This window comes from Anolis sagrei, chromosome 1 (assembly GCF_037176765.1).
Source record: "Anolis sagrei isolate rAnoSag1 chromosome 1, rAnoSag1.mat, whole genome shotgun sequence".
Taxonomy (NCBI): Eukaryota; Metazoa; Chordata; class Lepidosauria; order Squamata; family Dactyloidae; genus Anolis; species Anolis sagrei.
Window position 1 is genome coordinate 90,214,346 of NC_090021.1, and position 23,042 is coordinate 90,237,387.

Genomic DNA, 23,042 nt, shown 5'->3' on the forward strand with positions numbered 1-23,042 from the left:
CCTACATTTGGATGATTCAATTAATCATCACAAATGAAGCATTCAGAATTGCTATTTTGTTAGTCACTCTTTCCTTAGAAGTTTCGAGGACCTTGTATATTGTAATGTTTATCTACATACATTGCCAACTGAGACTTTCCATGTGGAAAAATACAGTATAACTCTTTTACTATGCAGAAGGAAATTAACAGTCGTTTGATGATCATGTTCCAGAGGTATCTGTTATCCTCCAAAGTAAACTTGTTTGGGATGCGGCAATGTAATCAGGAAGTTCCAGTTTGTCAAAGGAACTGATGAGTGACTAGACGTTACCACAGACTTTTCATGCCATCTAGTATAGGCTCAGCATAATACTTAAACAGACATATTAATACACATTTCTTCTGTGCCTAGAACAAAAGCCTCTTTAATGTAATATTTTTTTTTAAAAAATAGACTAAGGAAAATTAAGATTCTTCATGACCTAATGACTTTTTTGTGTGTGTCAGAAGCGACTTGGGAAACTGCAAGTTGCTTCTGGTAGGAGAGAATTGGCCATCTGCAAGGACATTGCCTGGGGAAGCCCAGATGTTTTGCCATCCTTTTGGGAGGCTTCTCTCATGTCCCTGCATGGGGAACTGGAGCTGACAGAAGAAGCTCATCCACTCTCTCCCCAGATTTGAACCTCCGACCTGTCAGTCACCAGTCCTGCCAGCACAAGGGTTTAACACATTACACCACAGGGTGGCTCCAAATGACCCAATGACTCATCCAGCCTTCATTACAACCATGGAAGAAGAAAGGTTTCACACAGCTTGTAACTCTGCTTTAGTCTAGCATCTAGTCCGAGAATTATAAAATTACCTCTTTGCTGGACTAGTAGGGGAACCATATTCAGTATCACATTTTCCCATGTTGTAAAACTTCTATAAACTTTTTCTTCAAAACAAACAATATTAACATATAATCTCTGAATCCAGATTATCTGCTTGAGTCTACACTGTCATATAATCCAATTCAAAGCAGAAAATATGAATTCAGAAACTGGATCATATGGTAGTGTAGATGAGGCCTAAGGATTACACGTAACTGCACCTACAGCCTCGGGTAGCAAAGATAAAAGTTACAAAAGAAAGAAGAGAAGGATCTGCAAGAAAGAAGTAAAGAGCAGAAAGCATGGAAACTTTGATGAGGAAAAATGTCAACCTTCATCGCAATCTGCACGATCTCTTGGGAAATGTACCACATTTAAGGACAGATGATGTTATAGCCATACGGGATTTTAGGAAGTAATGTCATACAATAAAAAAACTTGAATAACATATCCTGTGACAGCCATATGTAAAAGACCAGAAAACACACATTCCTTATTATAGAGATGCAAATCTGAAGAAGAAAAATAATCAAGTGAATGGTTCACATAACTGAGACATTTGTAATCTGTTTATTTAGCAAAAGTCTATTTGGAAAAAAGATTTATCTCCTGCAAGCCATACAATAATAAAGCAGTTCTTCAGCTTATCCTCATTTTCAAATGCATAGGATTTAAAAATTAGCCCCGTGATTGTTGCATACAGGAATGCCACATATGTTTATTGTAGAAGCAATGCTGTTCTTGTTTCAAACAACTCTAGGTATCTGGGGTTGGTGATTTTTAAATGGCAGGGCCAAAGACCTCACCTTCCAGCTATTGCCAATTGGTCTCCTATGGAAAAGGCAGAACACATTCACTGAATCATAGAGTTGGAAGAGACCACATGGGCCAACCCTCTGCCATGCAGGAAAAGCTCAATCAAAATATCTCTGACAGGTGGTCATCCAGCTTGTTTAAAAGCTTCCAATGAAGGAGCTTCCACCCCACTCAGAGGCAGAGAGCTCCACCGTTGGACAGCTCGTACGGCCAGGAAGTTCTTCCTAATGTTCACGTGGAATCTCCTTTCCTGTATTTTGAACTCATTGCTCCGAGTCCTAGGGCCCTTCCATACAGCTGTATAAAATCCACATTGAACTGGATTAATTGGCAGTGTGGACAGTTCAAAGCAGATATTGTGAATTAACAGCCTTAATAGTCTGGGTTATATGGCTGTGTGGATGGTCCCCTAGTTTCAAGATCAGCAGAAAACAAGTCTGCTTCCTCTTCCTTGCGACACCCTTTCACATATTTATACATGGCTCTCATGTCTTCTCTCAACCTTTTCTTCTGCAGGCTAAACATACCCAGTTCATGGGGCATGGTTTCCAGACCTTTGATATTTTTGTTGCCCTCCTCTGGACACCCTCCAGCTTATCAATCTCTCTTTTACACCGTGGTGCCCAGAACTGGACACAGTAGTCCAGGTGAGGTTTAACCAAAGCAGAATACAAAGGAACTGTGACCTCCTTCATCTAGACACTATACTCCTTTTGATGCAACCCCAAATCCCAATTGTGTTTTTGGCTGCTGCATTACACTGTTGGCTCATGTTCAACTTGAATGTCCTCAAAGAATCCAAGAAGTTTTTCACAGGGATTGTTGTTGAGCATCACCCATTTCACCAATATGTTCTTCCCCATCCATTCCCAGTTTCACCCACACTCCCAGAACCAATACCCATCCACTGATACAGCCATACACCATTCCTCCAGTCTTGACCACTTCCCATCTTTCAGGATGGAGCTATCAGCTGTTTTCTCTTCTTCCATTGCTAAGATGGCATTCTCAGAATTTAAGAGTCGATTTGCTACTCAGCATTTCTACATTAACTGCAGCAGACCTATTAAAACAGACTGTATTGAAAAGCACCTGAGGGTCTAAAAAGGTTTTCTTTATGCTATTAAGACTGGTGGTGGCTAATTCTTTTAACCTGCAATGTGGAATGCACTATGATAAATTCTTAATAATCACATTGAATAATTTTTATTTCTGTGTGGCATCAGCCAACATACATTAAACTTTATTCATCTTCCTCCTCCCCACAACATAACAGTGGAAAGAGACTCTAGGTAAGGCATCTCCTGGCATTGTAGTCTACGATTTTAAAAACAAATGGAAAGCAGGCAGCCCTCCAACTGGTTTTGGAATGCAACTATCAGCAGTTCTGATGATAGCTGAGGCTGCTGGAAGATATGCACACCCAGGCTTTTAATTGCCAAAGAGCCATAAGTCAGCTCACCACCTCTATTAAAGTTACACTTACTATCTCAATCGAAGTCACATTGGAAGGGAAAAGGTTTCACATCACATCGGATGGAGTGGTAGGATGGTAGCAAGGCAGGGGGTACTTTCTTTTGGAGTCTGACTAAGAGGAGAAGGAAGCACCACTTCCTGTCTGACAATGTTTTAAGACAGACAATCAGTGGCATACAAAAGGAATCTGGAGGACAATGGCACACTGCTCTCAATATAAGCATCCATTCTAATCTCTGTAGCGCAGGGCAATAGCCAGTTAGGATCCTCTTAAATTCATCCCAGTTGAATTTGAAACACACACACACACACACACTCTTCATGAAACAACTCAGCAGAACAGGATTTTGCTTCTGAGGAAGAAAATGCAATGCCACAAGTGGGACTTTAGAACAAGGACACATTACATTCATTGATAAGACAAATCCACTTGACCCGTACCAAGGTGGTACTCTGAGAAATGTGCCCAATGCTTCAATGCCCATTAAATCTTATGTCTTCTGACTGCAAAAAGTTAATCTGTTTCCTGGAATGTGTCAGAAGAGAAACAAAACGTTCCCTAGCCCTATTAGGGCTAATCCTTTACTATATATATCTAACCACAGAATGGTCAAGTTAACAGCTATGGCCTATTTTTTTCTTTTGCTAGCACTGTGACTGGGAACAAGAGGAATACAACCACAGTAATATGCAGCTGTCAACTAGCAAGATTGCATAAAGACATCTTTGGCCATGGAGGCTCTTGGCTCTGTGGAACCAAGTGACTTGCATTGCTAGCATGATAAAAAAAATCACAATGTTCAGAATGAGAAAAAGGCGGGTGTAAGATGCTGACACTGAAGGAGCACTACTTCGAGCAGTTGCCAACATGTGTGAAAGACCCAAACGGCCTTTGATGGACACACTGTTTTTGTGTTTCCCATATATATCATCTTCAAAATCCAGAAGATCTTTCATTTCCTCATCTTCATCTACATGCAGTTCTTTCTGAGCCAAAGTCTGTGCCTTCTGCCGAACTTTTCTTTCATTGACTTCAATCTGTGCAAAAATGTCAGGGCCAGTATCGACGAACTTATAGCCTTTGGCCACTTTTTTGTTCCTCTTGGCTCTGCCTTGCTGTTGCTGTTGTTGAGAAATTGCAAATATCCTGTCAATGGCCTCCTCTGTTTGTCTCTTATCTGAAAACCTCAGCAGACGCTCAGCGGTCTTTCTGAAACTGTCTGTATTCCGCACGCGGGACAAAATCTGTTTCTCCAGCTGCTGGAAGACTGGCTTGAAATGCTGAAGGTTCTGCTCAACAACCGCAGCATAGTCTCTTACTTCTGATACCGGGGAACTTCTAATGGAAGCAGCTCGGTCAAACAGAACCTTCTGGCGATCTGCAATAACTTGTGCAAAGACAGAGTGGCTTCTATCCTCTCCAGTCCACAAATAGATGGCGTAGGCATGCTCACCAGTGGTAATGAAAACATTCAACTGCTGAGCATCCCCATGGACACTGAAGCTTTGGACATCAACGGAAGGTCCAATGAAGAGGTACACAGCGCTAGTGACAGGTTTACGTAGGCGAGTTGTAACATTCACGTAATTAGTTCCATTGTAAGGATACCCTCTCGGATACATTCTTGAGGTGACAACAGCTTTTTCACTATAGCCCGTGTCATCCATCCAATACATCTTGTATAGCCCATCTCGTTGCCTAATAAAGGCCCCGTGGACATCATCAATCACAGTTTCTTCAAAAGGCACATCCACATTGTGGAAAAAGCTGGTTGCCATTTCTAAAGGGCTATCATCAGCGAGATGTATTTGATCTACTAACAAGAGCAGCTGAGGGTGTATTAGGAAAAGGTTTCTTTGGAGGCTTTTCAATTTTAGTTTGGGGTTGTAGGCACCCACCCCTTCACCCCTGATAAAGATGATCCCACTTCTTTCCATAGCAGCAACCACTCTCCCCTGACAGTCTGCAGCCAAGTCGTGTTTGTACTTCAACCACTTTGATGAGCAGTCTTCTGTAACTTGTCCTTCCCATGGGTAGAAGCAGCTCTTTGACATAGCTGGAGAAAACATCAGCACATTGTTTAAAAATGTGTACTTTGGGCCATACAGAGCTTCTGTTATGAAAGGTACACCATTAGGTGCAAAAGTAAAGGAGTTCTGATCTGGGTGTTCATGGCCAGCATTGAAGTTCCGCCAGCCTTTGATCCAGTCTTTGTATTTGTTCCTGTGAACAATATCATATATTGCACGGCCTCCAAGCTTTCCTGATTTGAAGGAGAGGAAGGGTCTGTTGATTTCAGCTGGCAGTGCACTTCCATATGTTACAACTCCCCAATCCTCAAAATAATGCAGTTTTGGAATACCGTAGTCTGGTGGAGGTACAAAACCCAGGCTGGCATCATACCTTAAGAGAAAAGAGAAAACAATATAATGTTATGACAATGCTTGGCACTAACCAATCTTGCTCACCAATCGGTGGGGACTGTAGTAAACTACATTATGCCCTCCCTCCTGCAGCATTTAGCACTATAAAGACTTTTTTTTTTGGATAAAGGATAAAAAGTAGGTCAGAAAATCTTTTAGATGAAGAGACTCAAAAAAGAGGAATGGCAACTTGAGAGAGGAACTGCATTTGAAAGTGAGAGGAACAAAAAGATAATCCTAAGATCCTGGAAAATTGGTCCATATAAACTTAGGAGTGTTGTTTCTAATTTGCAAGTGCTTTCTTCTGTATTGATTTTCTCCCCCTGAGACTATTATCGCAGTGTGAAGGGAAATTATACTAGCCTCTTAGATAGCAAAGAAAAAAAAGAAGGATATGCTTCATCTATATGAATGTATCCTTTAGTTTCTTTGAAAAAAAACTTTTTAGTATTGCTGTGTGTTCAACAGCACCTTAAATTTTTGTGTGAGGTAGAAGTGAGGTAGAAAAGTGCACAGCTATACAACTTTTTCCTAGGCTGAGTTGAGGGCCCTTGTGGACAGAGTATCAGCCTACCTGATGCAAACATTTTATCTTCTGTGCAACACAGTCAACATCTTTGTGTAAACAATTTTTTTCATACAAAAATCCAAAAGGTGAATAACCATGAATAATGTTTCTCTGTAACCAATTTGAATTAAAGTAAAAACAGAATGAGTACATCAGCTGATCGAGCACGCATAGATTTGGGCTGAAACAACTGCCAAGCCAGTGAGTCTAATAATTCTCCATTCCAATGTTCACAAATTTCATAAGACACATGACCAGATTACAAATTTCTGTGCAAAAGCAACTGATATGATTGCCACATACCTGGGAGCAAGCTTCAGTGAACTCAGTGATAACTACTTCTGATTTGATAAGCATATGATTACACTGTAAGGCTGAAATCCAATGCATACCTTCCTAAGAGTGAGAGGCACTGGGACTGACTATGGAATAGAGAAGCAAAGGATTGCACTGCCAGGGCTAGTTCATAATGCACAGTGAAACAGAAAATATTTTCCTGCATAAACAAATTAGATCTGATCCCATCTAAAGTATCACTGTATATAGAAAAGTAGCTTGCTAGTGTAAATTAGGCTCCCTCTACACTGCCATATAAAATCCAGATTATCTGATTGAACTGGATTATATGGCAGTGTGGACTCATATAATCCAGTTCAAAGCAAATAATGTGGATCATCTGATTTGATAATCTGGATTATATGGCAGTGTAGAAGGGACCTTAGAGAAAGGAATCAAGTATTTCCTTCTGCATAGTACACTACATTTGTAAAAACAGAGAGAGATGGTTTTTTGGGCAGGATGGGGATATTGGATTTTTAGTGGGTTAAACACTTGTGTTGGCAGAACTGAAGACCGACAGGTCACATGTTTGAATCTGGGGAGAGTGTGGATGAGCTTTCTCCGTCAGTTCTGGTAAAACATCAAAAACATCATGGCGTTCCCTGGGTAACGTACTTGCAGATGGCCAATTCTCTCACACCCAAATCAACTTGCAGTTTCTCAAGTCGCTCCTGACACACACGCACACAAATTGCCAGGTGAAAAAATGGTCATGGTTATCTAACTTTAATATTTGTGTAGAAGAGGGAATTTCAGTGGCCACACCCTATAATATACACCTAATAAAAGTGAGAGCCTTATTCCTGTTTACACCTGGCTTTGAGGATAGGATCATAGAATCATAGGTGGAAGAGACCTCCTGGGCCATCCAGTCCAATCCCCTGCCAAGAAGCAGGAAAATCACATTCAAAGCACCCTCAACAGATGGCCATCCAGTCTGTTTAAAATAGTCTGCTTTCCCCAAATCCCCACAATCTTTTGTTACTAATACCTAATAAAGCTGTGCAGTGCTAACTTCCCAATATCACTTCATTTTAAACAATGATAGCTTTTTGAAGATAAACTATCTGGTCTTTACCATGAATTACTATTATTTGTTAATTATTACGTGCAACTTTAATCCTGTGTATACTTTCCTTGGTATAAGCTTGACTGGACACAAAAGAACTTCTGCATCAGATTGCACAATTCAAAGACCTGAAGCAGCAATACTGCAGGATATGATTGGTCCTGGATATATCAGATTCAATGTAAAAAGAGTGCAACTTCTAGTACTAACAAGGAAAGAACCCTCCAAAAGCTCTCCATATAACACACATTGTAAAGATTTACTTGTCTCATACCAGATAAATTCAGTATGAAGGGTGCACCATCGCTGCCCTTTGGATGGGGTTCCTGGGCCTTCAAGGACTCTGTTCCTTCTGATCTGATCAGCCAACCAATTTCCACTACCATTGCGCATAATAAACTTGTCTAGAAATACCAGCTGGCTCTCTGGTCCATAAAACCAGTTGTAGTTGGAATCTGCAATAGCAACTGTTCTTTGGAATCCTAGTAGGGAAAGTAAAAAAAACAAACAAACATATACACAAGTAAGCAAATTACCTAATATTGTGTATCTAAGCACAGTGAGGGAACCATCACACTAATATCAGGACTCCTAGGGAACTATATTACAGTATCGTTAGCTATGTGCTAGACAACCAATAAATTTATTGCCAGCATAATGATTATGTTTTTTTTATAAAATTCATGGCTTTTTTCATGCAATAGTCCACTTAGTAAAAAGGTAAAGGTTTCCCCTGATATTAAGTCTAGTTGTGTCTGACTCTGGGGGGTGGTGCTCATCTCCATGTCTAAGCCTAATAGCAGGCGTTTTCCATAGATGCCTCAAAGGTCATGTGGCCAGCATGACTACATGGAGTGCTGGTACCTTCCCGCAAAAATGGTACCTATTGATCAACTCACATTTGCATGTTTTAGAACTGCGAGGTTGGCAGAAGCTGGGCCTGGCAGCATGAGCTCACCTCGCTCCCCAGATTCGAACTGCCAACCCTTCAGTCAACAAATTCAGCAGCTCAGTGGATTAACTTGCTGCACCATCAGGAAGCCCTAACAGTCCACTTAAGTTATATTTTAAACCATGGCTTCTTACTTGTGGCAGTTGGTGGTTTTTATATCAATGGGGCAATGCATAAAACTCTGGGTTTAACTCAGAACTTAAAATGAGTCAGTGAAATTAATCTTTTTGGGGGGATAAGGTCTGGCACCCTGCAAAACTCTTTCAACCTAACACCTGGAAAAGATTTACTGTCTCATTGGTACGCATTACCATGCAAGTTTAAACCTGCATATATTAGATTGCTTGTTTACATTTCAAATGCCTCTGGCTCTACTTTCTCTTCTGTATAAATAAGGAAGGGCCCTGGCAATCTCGATTGAAATCCTAACATACAGTTCTTCTGGCACAGGAGGGCATGGAAGTGCTCTTCTGTTGTCAAGAGAAGACTATATGTACATCTACAAAAAAGGAGGTTGTGTATTGTCAGCTGCACATCCCAAGCCAGGGTCTGAGGGATTAAGATCATCAACTAAATTAACCTGAGCCCTACTAATTTCAAATGAGGGGGGCAGGAATCAAAGCAACAAAGATCTGCTGGGCTTGTTTGTGTAAACACCTGCTCCATCCTTTCCACCTTCTGCCTTGATCTGTGTAAACCAGCATAGCTTTGGAAATGATACATAAATCTCCCCCTATCCCTTCCCACCTGGGATGTTCTGCCAAAGCTCATGTATTAGATTTACGCTTGTACAGGACACAAACAAGTTATAAAACAGAAGATGAGAAGACACCCAAGTCTGGATCATGTTGATCCAGATGATACAACCTGTATACACTTCAGAGGATGGAAAAGTTACTTTTTGAGTATTGCTAATGACTGGAAACCATGCTGGCCAGGATATTTTGAGAGCAGAATTTATATTAGCACACAGCTTGCCACTGTATTTCACAACCACAACCCACATCTAAGGATCTAATAGTAATAGATTTTGAAGTAAATGGATTGAGCTACTTGCCTGGCAGAACTGTCCTATACATAAAAGCAAAATGTTGTTTTAGCCAGGGATGGTTAAAGTGGTTAATGTCAAAGTGCCTTTGGACAAGGAAGATATACTGGAAAAGCGATCTGGTGGTGTAACTGCCATAAGCTACTCCTTCATACAGAGATCCATCTGTCACTTCTTGCAGCAGAACTATAGACTTCTCCATGATTGCTAGGACTTGCTTAGTCCACAGGTATGCTTCCTGGAGATAACCTGGAAGATGAAATACAGGTGTAATGTCAATATCATCCATATATGACTAAGTCATTGTATTGACATGAATGTAAATAGTTGTAGCATTATATGGAGAATCTAAATACACACAAATCCTAACTAAGAATCGAGAAATAATCAATCATTCCCTAAATCTCAGTTTTGTTTTTAAAAAAGGAATTCTGAAACACGAAAACAAACTCAATAGCTATGTTTCTTCAGAGAGCCAACATGATGTAGTGGTTTGAGTGTTGGACTATGACCCTGGGGAACATGTTACAACTCCTGCTTGGCCATGGAAATCCACTGGGTGAACTTGGATCATTAACACACTTGCTCAACCCCAGAAAATCCCTTTATAGGGTTGCCTTATTGTTTGTTGTTGTTGTTCATTCATTCAGTCATTTCCGACTCTTTGTGACCTCCTGGACCAGCCTACGCCAGAACTCCCTGTCGGCCGTCACCACCTCCAGCTCCTTCAAGGTCAAGCCAGTCACTTCAAGGATGCCACCCATCCATCTTGCTCTTGGTCAGCCCCTCTTCCTTTTTCCTTCTGTTTCCCCCAGCATAATTGTCTTCTCTAAGCTTTCCTTTCTTCTCATGATGTGGCCAAAGTACTTCATCTTTGTCTCTTCTATCCTTCCCTCAATGAGTAGTTGGGCTTTATTTCCTGAAGTATGGACTGGTTGGATCTTCTGGCGGTCCAAGGCACTCTCATGGTTGCCTTAGTGTTGCCTTAATTCAGAAATGACTTGAAGGCATACAACAACACCTATCCATAGCATTATACAAGTATCTGGAATGGGATCTTGGGAATGTTATTTTTTGAACTACAGCTTCCAGAACTCACCAGCTGGAATGATCGCAGGCTGGGGCCAATTCTGAGACTTGCAACAATACAAAGGAATTTTCTCAAGCTTTTAATCTTTGCAAATGCATTTTGAGAATTTAATAACAAACATTAATCTGACTGCTAACTTATTTAAACAACGTTTTTCAGTTGAAAGTACTTGACAAACTAAATAAAGACGCAATGGAAGACAACAGTGATCTAGCTGGTGCTGGGCCCAATATACCCTCCAGCTTGGTTGCATAAGAATAGATGTTGTGTACTAACATGTATCAAGCATTTCCTAAACGTTATTCATAACTGGCAAACACAAATGTTTCAAATACACTTTAAAGAGCACTTTCCCATTTTCCCCCCCACGTACCTTGATTCATTAAAATGAGACTTCCTGCCAATAAGGCTACACAGTTGGTAGGCTGATGATTGTGTAGGTACTGGAAACCCCATCCTCGTCTATATGATGCTTCGTACATATATCCCGAGGCATTGGCAATTACCTCAAGAAATCTTTCCTGCTGAGACTTGCTCAAATAGTTGTACAAGAAGTCATAAGCAGTGGCAAATCCAACCAAAGAATGAGCAAGAGGAACCTCATCCCAGGGTGCATCTTTTACTAACCTGTCAAAGAGAGGGGAAACATCAATACTCTCACATTTTAGCTGTAGAAATAGTCTAGAAAAATAACTTGGAATATATTAATATGTCACACTTTGTTAACACAGTCTCCCATTTACTCAAGCTGACTAGTAAAATGGCTCTGAAGCTCAGAAGAATATCACAAGTGACCACAATGAGAAAAAAATCAACACTCATAGCTATGTCAACCCTTTCTGCCATCTTTGAAACTAATGTGCTGATCTTTTTGGAAAGAGAAATTCACCTGATTTATCTGTGCTTCCATTTCCAGGAAATAAAAATCACCACACCAAGGAAACAATATAAAAGTAGATATGATTATGTTACCAGAAAGAGCACCCATATGGAAGAGTGGTTTGAGTGTTGGACTAAAATTCCCTGCAATTTGGTTCAAACTTCTGTTTGGCCATGGAAATCTGCTGCATGACCCTAGACACATAATCTCTCTTTTCCTTAGAGGAAGACAACTGCAAATCTGTTCTGAACAAATTTTGTCAAGAGAACTATGAGACATGATCAGCACAGGTCTAAAATGATTTGAAAGCATACAAAAAGTCACAGGCAGTCCATGTTGGACTGGTTCAGAAATCAGCTGAGTCCCTGTCCCCTCTTACCTAATTTCTAAGTACAATTGAATCCTCCTACATACATCATCTCCCAGGAATTTGAAAAATTGTGGATACAGGCAAGCCTTCTGGATTATCAGCTTTACAAGTGACATGGCAGATTTGCCTAGCCAGGAGTGACTATTATGCATAGTGGAAAACATTATATATAAACAAGCTAAAGAAAAACCATGCATCTGACCATAGGGTTGGGGTAAGGAGAACTCTCCCATAAAATTGTGATTTTGACCTATCCTCTCTGAAATCTTTCTCCATTCAACAGTAGGTTGAACTACATGACTCTGTTTAAAGAAGCTAAATCCATCAAACCTGCTAAGCAGAAGTCTACTATCGATGTGGGATCTTATTGATCAGATTTTCCTCTGTATTCAGTAGCTTTTCACAAGCACAACTTGAGTGTGCCTGTTTATAGTATCAAGGATGTTACATTTTGTTGAATGTATTAACTACTAAGATTGCAAATGAGAATGAAGTGGCTATAGTTGTAGCAACACTGTTTATGTTTTTTTTAAAAATCATAATGGATTTGATTACTGTGTGTTCCAAACTGATTAAGAGCTTAGTACTAGGATCTAGAGATGTAAGCTGCCTGCGTTATTAATGTATAATCAAGCCAAAGCACTTTTGAGATTTACTGATTTCAACTGGAAAGTTCAGCACATCCTCTTTAATCACCTAGCATTAAAATACTCCTCCAAGCAGTGAAAAATAGTGTCTTAAAAGCAATCAGTTTGGGCTGGATTGTACTTTGGTGCCCATGAAAACACACACACCACATACACCTGTACATCTCTAATAAGCACTCACACTATTCACTGCCAATAGATGTATGTCAATATAAATATGTTGCCAAGTTGCCAACATGGTTAAGAAATCTAGTCAAGTAATGATTACAAATAGGTTATAAATTAGAGATGGATTAGAAATATAGTCTGTGGCAGGGTGCTTTTTTTCTTCAGGCTTAGACCTTTTCCCTTTAATTCAGCATCTTCTGAAGAGCCCCAGGTGGTGCAGTGGGTTAAACCCCTGTGCCGGCAGGACTGAAGACTGACAGGTCACAGGTTCAAATCCAGGGAGAGCGCAGATGAGCTCCCTCTATCAGCTCTAGCTCCTCATGCGGGGACCTGAGAGAAGCCTCCCACAAGGATGCTAAAACATCAAAACACACACACACATCCAGGCGTCCCCTGGGCAACGTCCTTGCAGACGGCCAATTCTCTCACACCAGAAGTGACTTGCAGTTTCTCAAGTCACTCCTGAAACGACAAAAAAAAAGCATCTTCTGAAACTGACTACAGGCTGACATGCAATTCAGAAATATATACATTTCCAAGTTTTCAATGCATTCTGTCAAAGAAAGGAACTATTTTACAAGTTGTGAGCATATAAAAGCTAAGATTATGTACACTGACATATTTTAATTAATAGGCATACGAAATGTTTTATGTTTGAAAAAGCAAGCTTAACCTGTCAGTTTCATTCCACATATGTATAATATTAGTTTTGAACAAAAAGCTGAAATATGCTGAATGACTCTTTTTTGTGGTGTAAAAAACTACCTCGAATCTTTCTATGTTATTTCTACCTCTGATACCAATTTCTGATAAAGAAAAGTGGATGTTAATTTTGTTAAACTGGGGTATATCTTACTGAAATAAATGTGTATTCCGGAATGGAAAAGGCAGAATTACAAAGCAAAAACTCTGTAAAGAAATGAACACCTAGTTGCCTTTTTTACCTTAGGCTATTTCAATATAAGGTCTTGTATCCACTGCGTGGGCTATAAATACTCATAGGCACCAGATCTTAACAAGCTAAATAGGCTCAGCCTTAGTTAGTGTTTGGATGAGAGACAGCCAAGAAATCCTAGGTCTTGTAAGCTATTTTTCAGATGAAGGAAGTAGCAAAACCACTTCTGAGCATTTCTTGCCTAAGCAGATGCTATAAAATTCAAGGTCATCATAATTGGACAGGCAACTTAAAATATAGAGATGAATTATATCTTGATAAATCTTTACAAGACTCTAGTTCTTCATAAATATTGGAGTAAATCACTAATGATCCTAGAAAACCAATGATTGAAAGGAACTATGAACACATTCATATATTAAGACTGTGGAGTCATTTATTTGCCTTCAAAATGTACTACAGAATCAATGGGTGTGAAGCTCTATGCAAAGCCATATCAAAACATTACATAAACTGAGAAAGATGTTTTTGTTTACTTCTCTTTTTGGCAAACCTTTCCACTCTAAATGTACAAACTTTATGAACGTAATGCATTCATGTTTGGATTAGACTTAGAGCTAACTGAATGGTCACTTGATCAGCTCTTTCAGCTGAGCACAATAATTATCTATCTATCCCATCATCTCTCCGTTTGCCTGCCCATCTATTTCATTTTTAATTCTCATCTTGATTTCCCTCCATAGCTTTTTTATTTTATAAAAGTCAGTATCACAAAATCATTCCATTCTGATTATTTTCAGAGATATATGGAACTGCTCCACATTTTCATGACTAACCAGAGCCATTCCATATTTACCAAAAAGCAAAAAATTACGGACCTCAAGAAGTTATCCCCAATAAGCCCCACATTTAATGAGATATCCATTGCTTATTTTTTGTACTTTCATTCTGCCAAAATTGCAAACCCACATAGGTATAAAGTACAGATGAATAATTGCTGAATTGAAAGCTACTGGAAGGAATTTGATCAAAATAGCTTGAGTCTTAGCTTGACTTTGTAAGACATCCCTTTATAAAGTAGGAAAGACCTCTGGTTCCTCCAAACACAAAATATGATTAAACCAGACAGCTTTCAATGAAAAACAAAATCGTTGAAAAATTCTAATTTGAGTATTTCATCTGAGTCCCTTCTGGGAGATAGAGTGGAATATAAAGTTTTTATGATTATCATTAACACTAATATCTTGTGCCATAACACACACAGCATGCTTAATTATTTTCCAGTGCTGACACTAATAGAAAACTTGGTAGAGTTGGAATGGTAAACAGCAGAATGGTAGAAGCAGTGACCTTTAGATTTCTCAATATAAATGTACTTCAAATGAAATGTTTGTATGCTAATGGTTTAACAAACCAAGTGCAACCTTTTCAATCCTACATCTTCACACTGATGTTCAGAAAAGGCAAAATTAAGGCAGAGATAAGAACAATTTATTATTTATTTATTTACAGTATTTATATTCCGCTCTTCTCACCCCACAGGGGACTCAGGGCAGATTACAATGTACACATATATGGCAAACATTCAATGCTAAAGACACACAACTCATATAGACAGACAGTCAGAGGCTATTTAACATTCCACTTTTGTGGCCGCTCATCGTTCATCTGCGACACTAATGAAGTACTTCCGCATTCCCTGCATGCTTTTGCTGGAGTCTTTTTTGTGGCCTCGTAAATTGGTTAAATTAGCCTCCCCACACATAGGTGGTATCTAATTTTCCTACTTGACAGATGCAACTGTCTTTCAGGTTGCAAAGGACAACAGCAAGCTACACAATTAGTCGGAAGCTCACTCCGACCCGGGCTGGCTTTGAACTCATGACTTTTCAGTCAGAAGTGATCTTAATGCAGCTGACACTCAGCCAGCTGTGCCACAGTCCTGGTGCAAGCAAAAGTAACAAATCACCCATTACAACTTGGTATGTGTTACAGATCAGCATGTGACCACTTTTAATCCATAATGTGGTTAAACAGACCTATGATGCCATCTTTTAGCACCTGGACTAAAAGTACCATTTCCATCCTTGTTTGCCCTCCTAACAATATCTGTGCTTCTTCATCAAGGCCTCAGTTACTATACCAAGACATATCAAGTGCTTTTTTCAGCATGGTCTGTGTTTGCCTTCTCCACTCTTCCTGTAGCCCATGCTCTGAAGCACTGTCCATCATTTGTTTCTGTACCAAGCTTCCAAAAGCAGCCATCAAAATTGTTACTGCTTGTTTCCAAGAGATTTGGTTCTAGAGCCACATTTATAAACATCTCCCCTTGAAACCTGTCATTTCCTTGCAAAATCATCTAGCTTTTTGAACAAATTAACCGAGGTACTACACTCGCTTCAGTGAATAAGTCTGCACACATTTAACTCACAAAACATCAACTATTAGATGCTGGCAAATTTCACTCTGACCCCATTGAGCTCAGTGTTTTTGCCTTCTTGGCATTCATGTTCACTGAAGCATTGCATTTGGCGGCATATGAATAAAACCATAAGATGTCCTAGCAAATCATGTGTTTGTGAATGTGCCTTCAAGACACCTATTGATTTATGGCAACCTCATGAATTTAAGAGTTAAGGAATACTAAGAGATGATTTTGCTAGTTGCTTTCTTATCTAAAACAATGCCACAGCAGTTGGTATTTTGTTGGCAGTATTACCCATCAAAAGACACTTACTTCTTGGGAGGAGAGCAATGTCCAATCTCGATAAAATAGTAAAGAGTAGAGACATCAGACTGGCAACAAAGATCCGCCCAGTCAAAGCCATGGTATTCCCTGTAGTCACCTACGGATGTGAGAGCTGGACCTTAGGGAAGGCTGAGCGAAGGAAGATAGATGCTTTTGAACTGTGGTGTTGGAGGAAAGTTCTGAGAGTGCCTTGGACTGCGAGAAGATCCAACCAGTCCATCCATCCTCCAGGAAATAAAGCCCGGCTGCTCACTGGAGGGAAGGATACTAGAGACAAAGTTGAAGTACTTTGGCTACATCATGAGGAGACAGGAAAGCCTAGAGAAGACTATTATGCTGGGGAAAGTGGAAGGCAAAAGGAAGAGGAGCCATCCATCTTGACCAAGGGCAAGATGGATGGATGGCATCTTTGAAGTGACTGGACTGACCTTGAAGGAGCTGGGGGTAGTGACGGCCGACAGGGAGCTCTGGCGTGGGCTGGTCCATGAGGTCACGAAGAGTCGGAGACGACTGAACGAATGAACAACAACATTACCCATCCAAGTATTAGCCAGGGCTGATCTTATTTAACTTCCAAGATCAAACAGGATCTGGTGCCTTTAGAGCAGTGGTGTCAGGCATCTTAATCACAACTATTTTTAAAAGCAGGGAATCAAGCAGCTCTCCAGATATCGTTTAACTGCAATATCCAATATTCCTAACAACTGCCTATGCTGGCTAAGGCTGCTGGGAGCTACAATCCAAAACACATGGAAGATCATGTGATTCCCACCCTTGTTCTAATGCGGTGGTTCTCAGCCTGTAGGTCCCCAGGTGTTTTGGCCTACAACTCCCAAAAATCCCAGCCAGTTTACCAGCTGTTAGGATTTCTGAGAGTTGAAGACCAAAACATCTGGGGACCCACAGGCTGCAAACCACTGCTTTAGGGTATCACATATCTACACAGAAACCAGGTCTATTTTGATTTCCAGCCTATAGAACAAATCTGGAATAGCAAAGTATGTAATTAATTACACCAGAAAGGCTCAGTTTGATACTTTTTAGAAATAGTGTTTCCCACAGAAATGATGGCAATGGCTACAATGATGATGGTGACAATGATGATGAGATCCTTGCTGAAATCTTTAAGGAGGGATTGAGCTGGCACAACAACTCCACCAGCTCATAGAAAATGTGTGTGTGATTGAGAAATATGCTGATGACAATGTCGTTGTTCTCCCAACTCTGTTATATGCCTGCGAAACATGAATTGTATACAGACGTCATAGGCAACTCCTGGAATGATTCCATCAGCGCTGCCTCCGAAAAATCCTGCAAATCTCATGGGAAGACAGGTAGACAAATGTCAGCATGCTGGAAGAAGCAAAGACCACCAGCATTGAAGTGATGCTCCTCCATCATCAACTCCGCTGGACTGCCCACGTTTTTCCAATGCCCGACCACCGTCTCCCAAAGCAGTTACTCTACTCCGAACTCAAGAACGGAAAATTGGGTTTACTCAAAGTATATCAAGTCTAGATTCAGTCCAATATTGTATCAAATACAGCTGAATTAATGTTGACTCCTAACAGAAATTATTCAACACAAGATGATCCAGCTCAGTCAAATTTTGCTATGGTTATCTCTTGACCCTGGAACAGATTTCTCTCGTGTGTACTCCTGTGATTGTTTGGCATCGCTATGTACATATCAACTTGACCTTGAACTGTTTATGTATACATTTTTTGTATTTGGGGGTTGAGGCTTTGACAATTTCTAGCAGAAAATCTAACCATCTTTTCATAGGAACTATCTGGAGACAATTAAAAAAACATGGCCATATAGCCCGAAAAAACCCACAAGAACTGAGTGATTCCGGCCATGAAAGCCTTCGACAATAAATTAAAAAAAACCTTTATAGTCTGATGACTATAAGCATTTTGACAAGTTGATACTTTAAAAAAATTGCCAGCCAGGTGCTCAGTTTCTTAAACAGTTTTTGGAGTTTTCCATGGCTTTGATCCAAGATGGACTATCCAACCTTTCCTGAAATATATCAAAGTAACTCTAGCTGCCTGAAGTAAGGCATATGTTAACATAAATCACACATTTGTGGAGACTTTTCTATGGAGCAGAATTCACAGTGTATTGTTTAAAAAATTCTTTGTTTGGTATCCGACATATACCACTGAATCACATTTATTTTACTAGCTTGAGGGTAAATACCTGATATATAAAACATTTTTTACAACTGGAACATTAAAGCTTAATTTTTAAAAAAGGAAATTAAAAGTGACATGTTGGCTTGGATATATGTTGACACATGTTTTAACATCTTCCTAAAAGGAACTGAATATGTTCTGCTTTCCAAAGAAAGACAACTCCCATCCTCACAAAAAACAAAGATAAAATCAAGGTCAGTAAAATTTCCAAGATTTCTGGTGCATTCTTCCTCAAGGGGAATAACTCAACAATTGGAGAACCAAAAACCTGATTGTATATACTCAGTTCTTGTGGGTTTTTTCGGGCTATATGGCCATGTTCTAGAGGCATTTCTCCTGACGTTTCGCCTGCATCTATGGCAAGCATCCTCAGAGGTGAGGTCTGCTGCAGGATGCTTGCCAAAGATGCAGGTGAAACGTTAGGAGAAATGCCTCTAGAACATGGCCATATAGCCCGAAAAAACCCACAAGAACTAAGTGATTCCAGCCATGAAAGCGTTCGACAATACATTGATTGTATATAGATTAATTTATACAGAAGCTTTGCAAATGTAGGAGACAAAAGAAAAACCAAAAATTACCCATCAGTTTCCTGTTTATGATCATTGTTTATCAGAGTTTGTATTAGATCTGAGAGTTGTTTGGCAACTCCCCCCCCCCCAGAAACCACATTTGTTTGTATTTTAACAGAAGCTTTTTTTTATAAAAAAAAAAATGGATTGGGCTACTTGATGTTTTTATCTTTTTAAGAACACGCACAGTCATAAATAGTATGAAGTATGTAGATACCACACCACATCCATAGCAGATCAATCCAATATTGATTTCTACTTAACTCTACAGTCAACTAATGAAGAATTTTAAATGTTAACCATAGGTTGAACTGTGTTGCTAATGAAAGCAGCTATCTTAAATGCTACTCCCCACAATAAATGCACACACTTTCAACACGAGTTTTGATTTACAGTCTATTGCTACCATCTGTCAATTCTGTATCTGTTTGATGCATTTTTTATATTTTGGGGGTTTTATTTTTGGATATATTTTATGCTCATATTTGTTGTACCCCACCTCGAGCCATCAGGAGACGCAGATAATAAATAATAATAATAATAATAATAATAATAATAATTATTATTATTATTATTACCACCTATACTACTACTATTAGAGGTGGTACCCAGTTAGTGGATTTTGCTATTGCTTGTGGTGACTCCTTAGCTCTACTATTCTTATTATTACTGATCAAAATGCCCTGGCTCCTGGAAAGTCAAACACTGGAATAGAGTATGTGTGCAACACAATAGTCTTTAACTGATAAAACGCACCAGTAAAATACAGCAAAAAAGACAATAGATTACACTGCATTATCTTTGCTTTGAAAGAAGCAGCCAAGGAGGCACTTAGTTGGAAAGTTTGCGCTTAACTCAGTACTTTAGGGGGAAAATCAATTTCAGATTCAAGATATATAAGCACAAGATAGGATTTCAAGATACACTCCAAGTAAAAGAAACAACACATTCTTTGAAGTAATGAGATGCCTTACAAATGATTCAGCCTAGATAAAGCAAAAGAAAAGAAATGTTCCTTACACATTTTACAATAATATCATTCAAATGGTTGAAGAGCTGGATTCTGGAACAGGAAAATTATTTTGTCATTTCTTGTAGATATTGGAAAAAGCACAGGCAGGAAGATCATTTGTATATGTAAAAATCACAAGAAAACTTCACACTCAGACACTCATTCATCTTTCCAATTCTAACAGCTCTTAAGACTCTCACTTTCTACACTCGTTTAAGCACTGATGTAATTGGATTCATCTAGTTTTCAAACTTGCAGACACTCTGATTAGCTTTTTTTTTTTACAAATGCACACAAGCATCTAATTTCTTTCCTAGTACTGTATAATTAACAGAAATAAGAAAACACAGGGAAAAAAAACACTCCATGTATCTTGAACTATCAATGTAATAGCAGTTTGGTGACCAAATATGCCATAATACTTTCAGTCGGTAGATATGAAATGGCAATCTTAAAATTAGCTAGTCATAACCTAGACAACAGTATTGTACCAGTTTCATAAACAACGGATTTCCACGCCTGCCTTTAACAAATTGGCATACATGTTGGAACGGTTTTTCTTATTAACTATTCATGATACAATAAAATTATTATTACATCCAGAAAGATTTCTCCTGTTATGATTATTAATGGCATGTTTGTGTATATGTGTGTGTGTGAATGCATATATAAAGTTTAACCTGAGTTATTGACCGTACAATGAGAATAACTGAGCCAGAGGCCTTCCGTACCACCTTGGGTACTTCAGCCCAAGGTAGTACGGAAGGCCTCTGGAGGGATAACATTCAAGTGAGATGATATTATTCTGTAGAAAATCAGTCTGAGAACTTTTTCTAGACTAGAAGCAGGTTCCAGATCACGGATCTAAAGCTGCCCCCCCCTTAAAATTGAAGAATCTGTTAAATATTATGTGATTAAATTATGTGATTAAATTTATATGATGTAAGATTCTGTTCATATGTGTGTGTGTATACACACACACACACACGTTTTCTCAGAACATTAAAAAAAGGAACCCATTTTACTTGCTCTTGCTTCATATCATTCAGTTTTTAACCAATTAGTTTTTCAGTAAAAATAAGAAGACAAAAATCTACCAACTAGGCTGAGCTGCCATTCTTTCCATGTAATCTTTGGCCATGTCGACGGCTTCAATGTTCTCTGGATAAAGTAGACAGAACATCGCCAGGGCGCCCAAGTTGTTGCCGTAAATTTCATTCCATCGAGCACTGAAGTCCTTGGGGTCCCAGGGAGGAAGGTATTCCAATGGATTTGATAGCATAATCTGCACGGCTTCAACCAACCGCACTGCAATATGCTGGTGTGTAGTGGTGGCCTTAGTTTGCAAATCCGGAATATCCTCTCTGGAAAAATAGAGCATTGGGTAGCTGTCGTAGTTGGCATTGACAAAGGGAACCACAGTGCTCAGGATTTCGTCTGTGGTGTAGACTAGTGCAAAGCAAACCATATGTATGAAAAACACACTGGGAGCCCCCCGTGTGTAAGTCCTCATTGTGGCATTAGAGCTCCAGGTCTCAATGGCAGCCGAACCATCTTTGAAGGAGCCTAGACAGCAAAATCAAAGTGGAAAAGTAATTAATCTTGAATCAAACTAACAACAGTTAGGACAAAATTAGAAGCAGAAACGTCATACACATATGCTGCACATCCTTGCTGCAATCCCTAAAGTATTATCTGACATCCTTTGCCATAATCCTGTACAACACTCTGCAATTTGCATGTCAGATGTTGAAATCAAGTGCATGCAATTTAAAGTTTACATTCCTCCAGAAAAGGAAATCTTAGAAGACAGAAAGAGAATGATCTTGTTTGCTGTGTACTAATCTTGTTGTGTATCGAATAATAGTAATATAACAATAACAGAAACCCCAGGGGCCATCCAGTCCAATACTCTTCTGCCATGCAGGAGAAGGGTTCTGGAAGCAAGGAAGGAGTGGAGGAAAGGGTCTGCATGGTGAGGAAGGGAAGGAAGCCCTTTGCCGCTGGGGTCACCAACCTCAGCATGTTCCAGCCCTCAATGGTGGCGGCAGCAGTGTCCAAACACTGCTTCTCCATCAAGTCCTTGTTAGGCAAGGAAAGGGCCCTGCGGCCAGCTCTGGACAACCCCATGTGGGGCCCGGAGACCCCCTTCCCCATCGGCACTGTATCTGCACCCCCAGGATTACTATCCCACGCCCCCTTCTGCCAATGGGGTCGCCACCCTTCTTTGCCGTCCCACTTTCAGAAGCAGTGCCTCTGGCACTTTGGCAGTCGGGTAGCAACCAGCTGACCGATGGCTCCTTTTTCTGCCATTGCTCACTTGGAGGGGGAGAGAATCACAGCCCCTGACTGTGCTTCACGGAGCTGTAAGGGCTCAGCGGAGCACACTTTGAGAACCGCTGTTCTATTCCATTTTTCTCTTTTCAACAGCGACCCATTCAGATGCTTATCAAAATCATGTAGTTTTTGCTAGTATGGGTGTGTAACTTTGCTCATGAGAGTTGTGCTGTATTCCCACTGTGAATCTTTTAAAGTGTGTAGAGTTGACAAAGTTGCACTGTTTTACTGTGTTGAGAACAACAACATTAACAAAAAGTTCCTCTAAGTTGCAGGAACTTTTCAACTGCTGTTTTACTTCCCACCAGTATTTCCTGGGTGGTCAAGAACATCACTACACAGGGCAGTCCGAAAGCAATCGTGATCTACCTTCACTGAAGGTTAAAAAGGGACGTTCTAATACATAGGGAATCTAATTGGGCATAATTTGCTTTTTAAAGGACTTTTCTGCCCTCAAAATAATTACAATGGCCTAATGTAAACCATTTCTCACTGTACTTGTACAAAGGGGGGGGGGGGGAGTTTATGTTAACACTAGCCAAGACTATAAATGCAGGACTGGCTGGTGTTCACAGC

The 23,042-nt window shown here is 39.9% G+C and overlaps 1 protein-coding gene across 2 annotated transcripts in view; it reads right to left on the reverse strand.

The window, feature by feature from the left end:
• Positions 1-1,407: 1,407 nt before the first annotated feature.
• Positions 1,408-23,042, reverse strand: part of DSE (dermatan sulfate epimerase) — a 39,044-nt gene continuing 17,409 nt past the window's right edge. The window contains exons 2-6 of one of the 2 annotated variants that reach the window (XM_060753203.2): positions 21,227-21,695; positions 11,009-11,262; positions 9,555-9,794; positions 7,820-8,027; positions 1,408-5,549 (exon numbers count right to left, since the gene is read on the reverse strand). In XM_060753203.2, coding sequence (XP_060609186.2) covers positions 3,791-5,549; positions 7,820-8,027; positions 9,555-9,794; positions 11,009-11,262; positions 21,227-21,642 — 2,877 coding nt within the window. In that variant the 5' untranslated portion in view covers positions 21,643-21,695 and the 3' untranslated portion in view covers positions 1,408-3,790. Of the gene's footprint in view, positions 5,550-7,819; positions 8,028-9,554; positions 9,795-11,008; positions 11,263-21,226; positions 21,696-23,042 lie in introns of those variants that run through there. The other variant, XM_060753204.2, reaches the window with a different exon arrangement.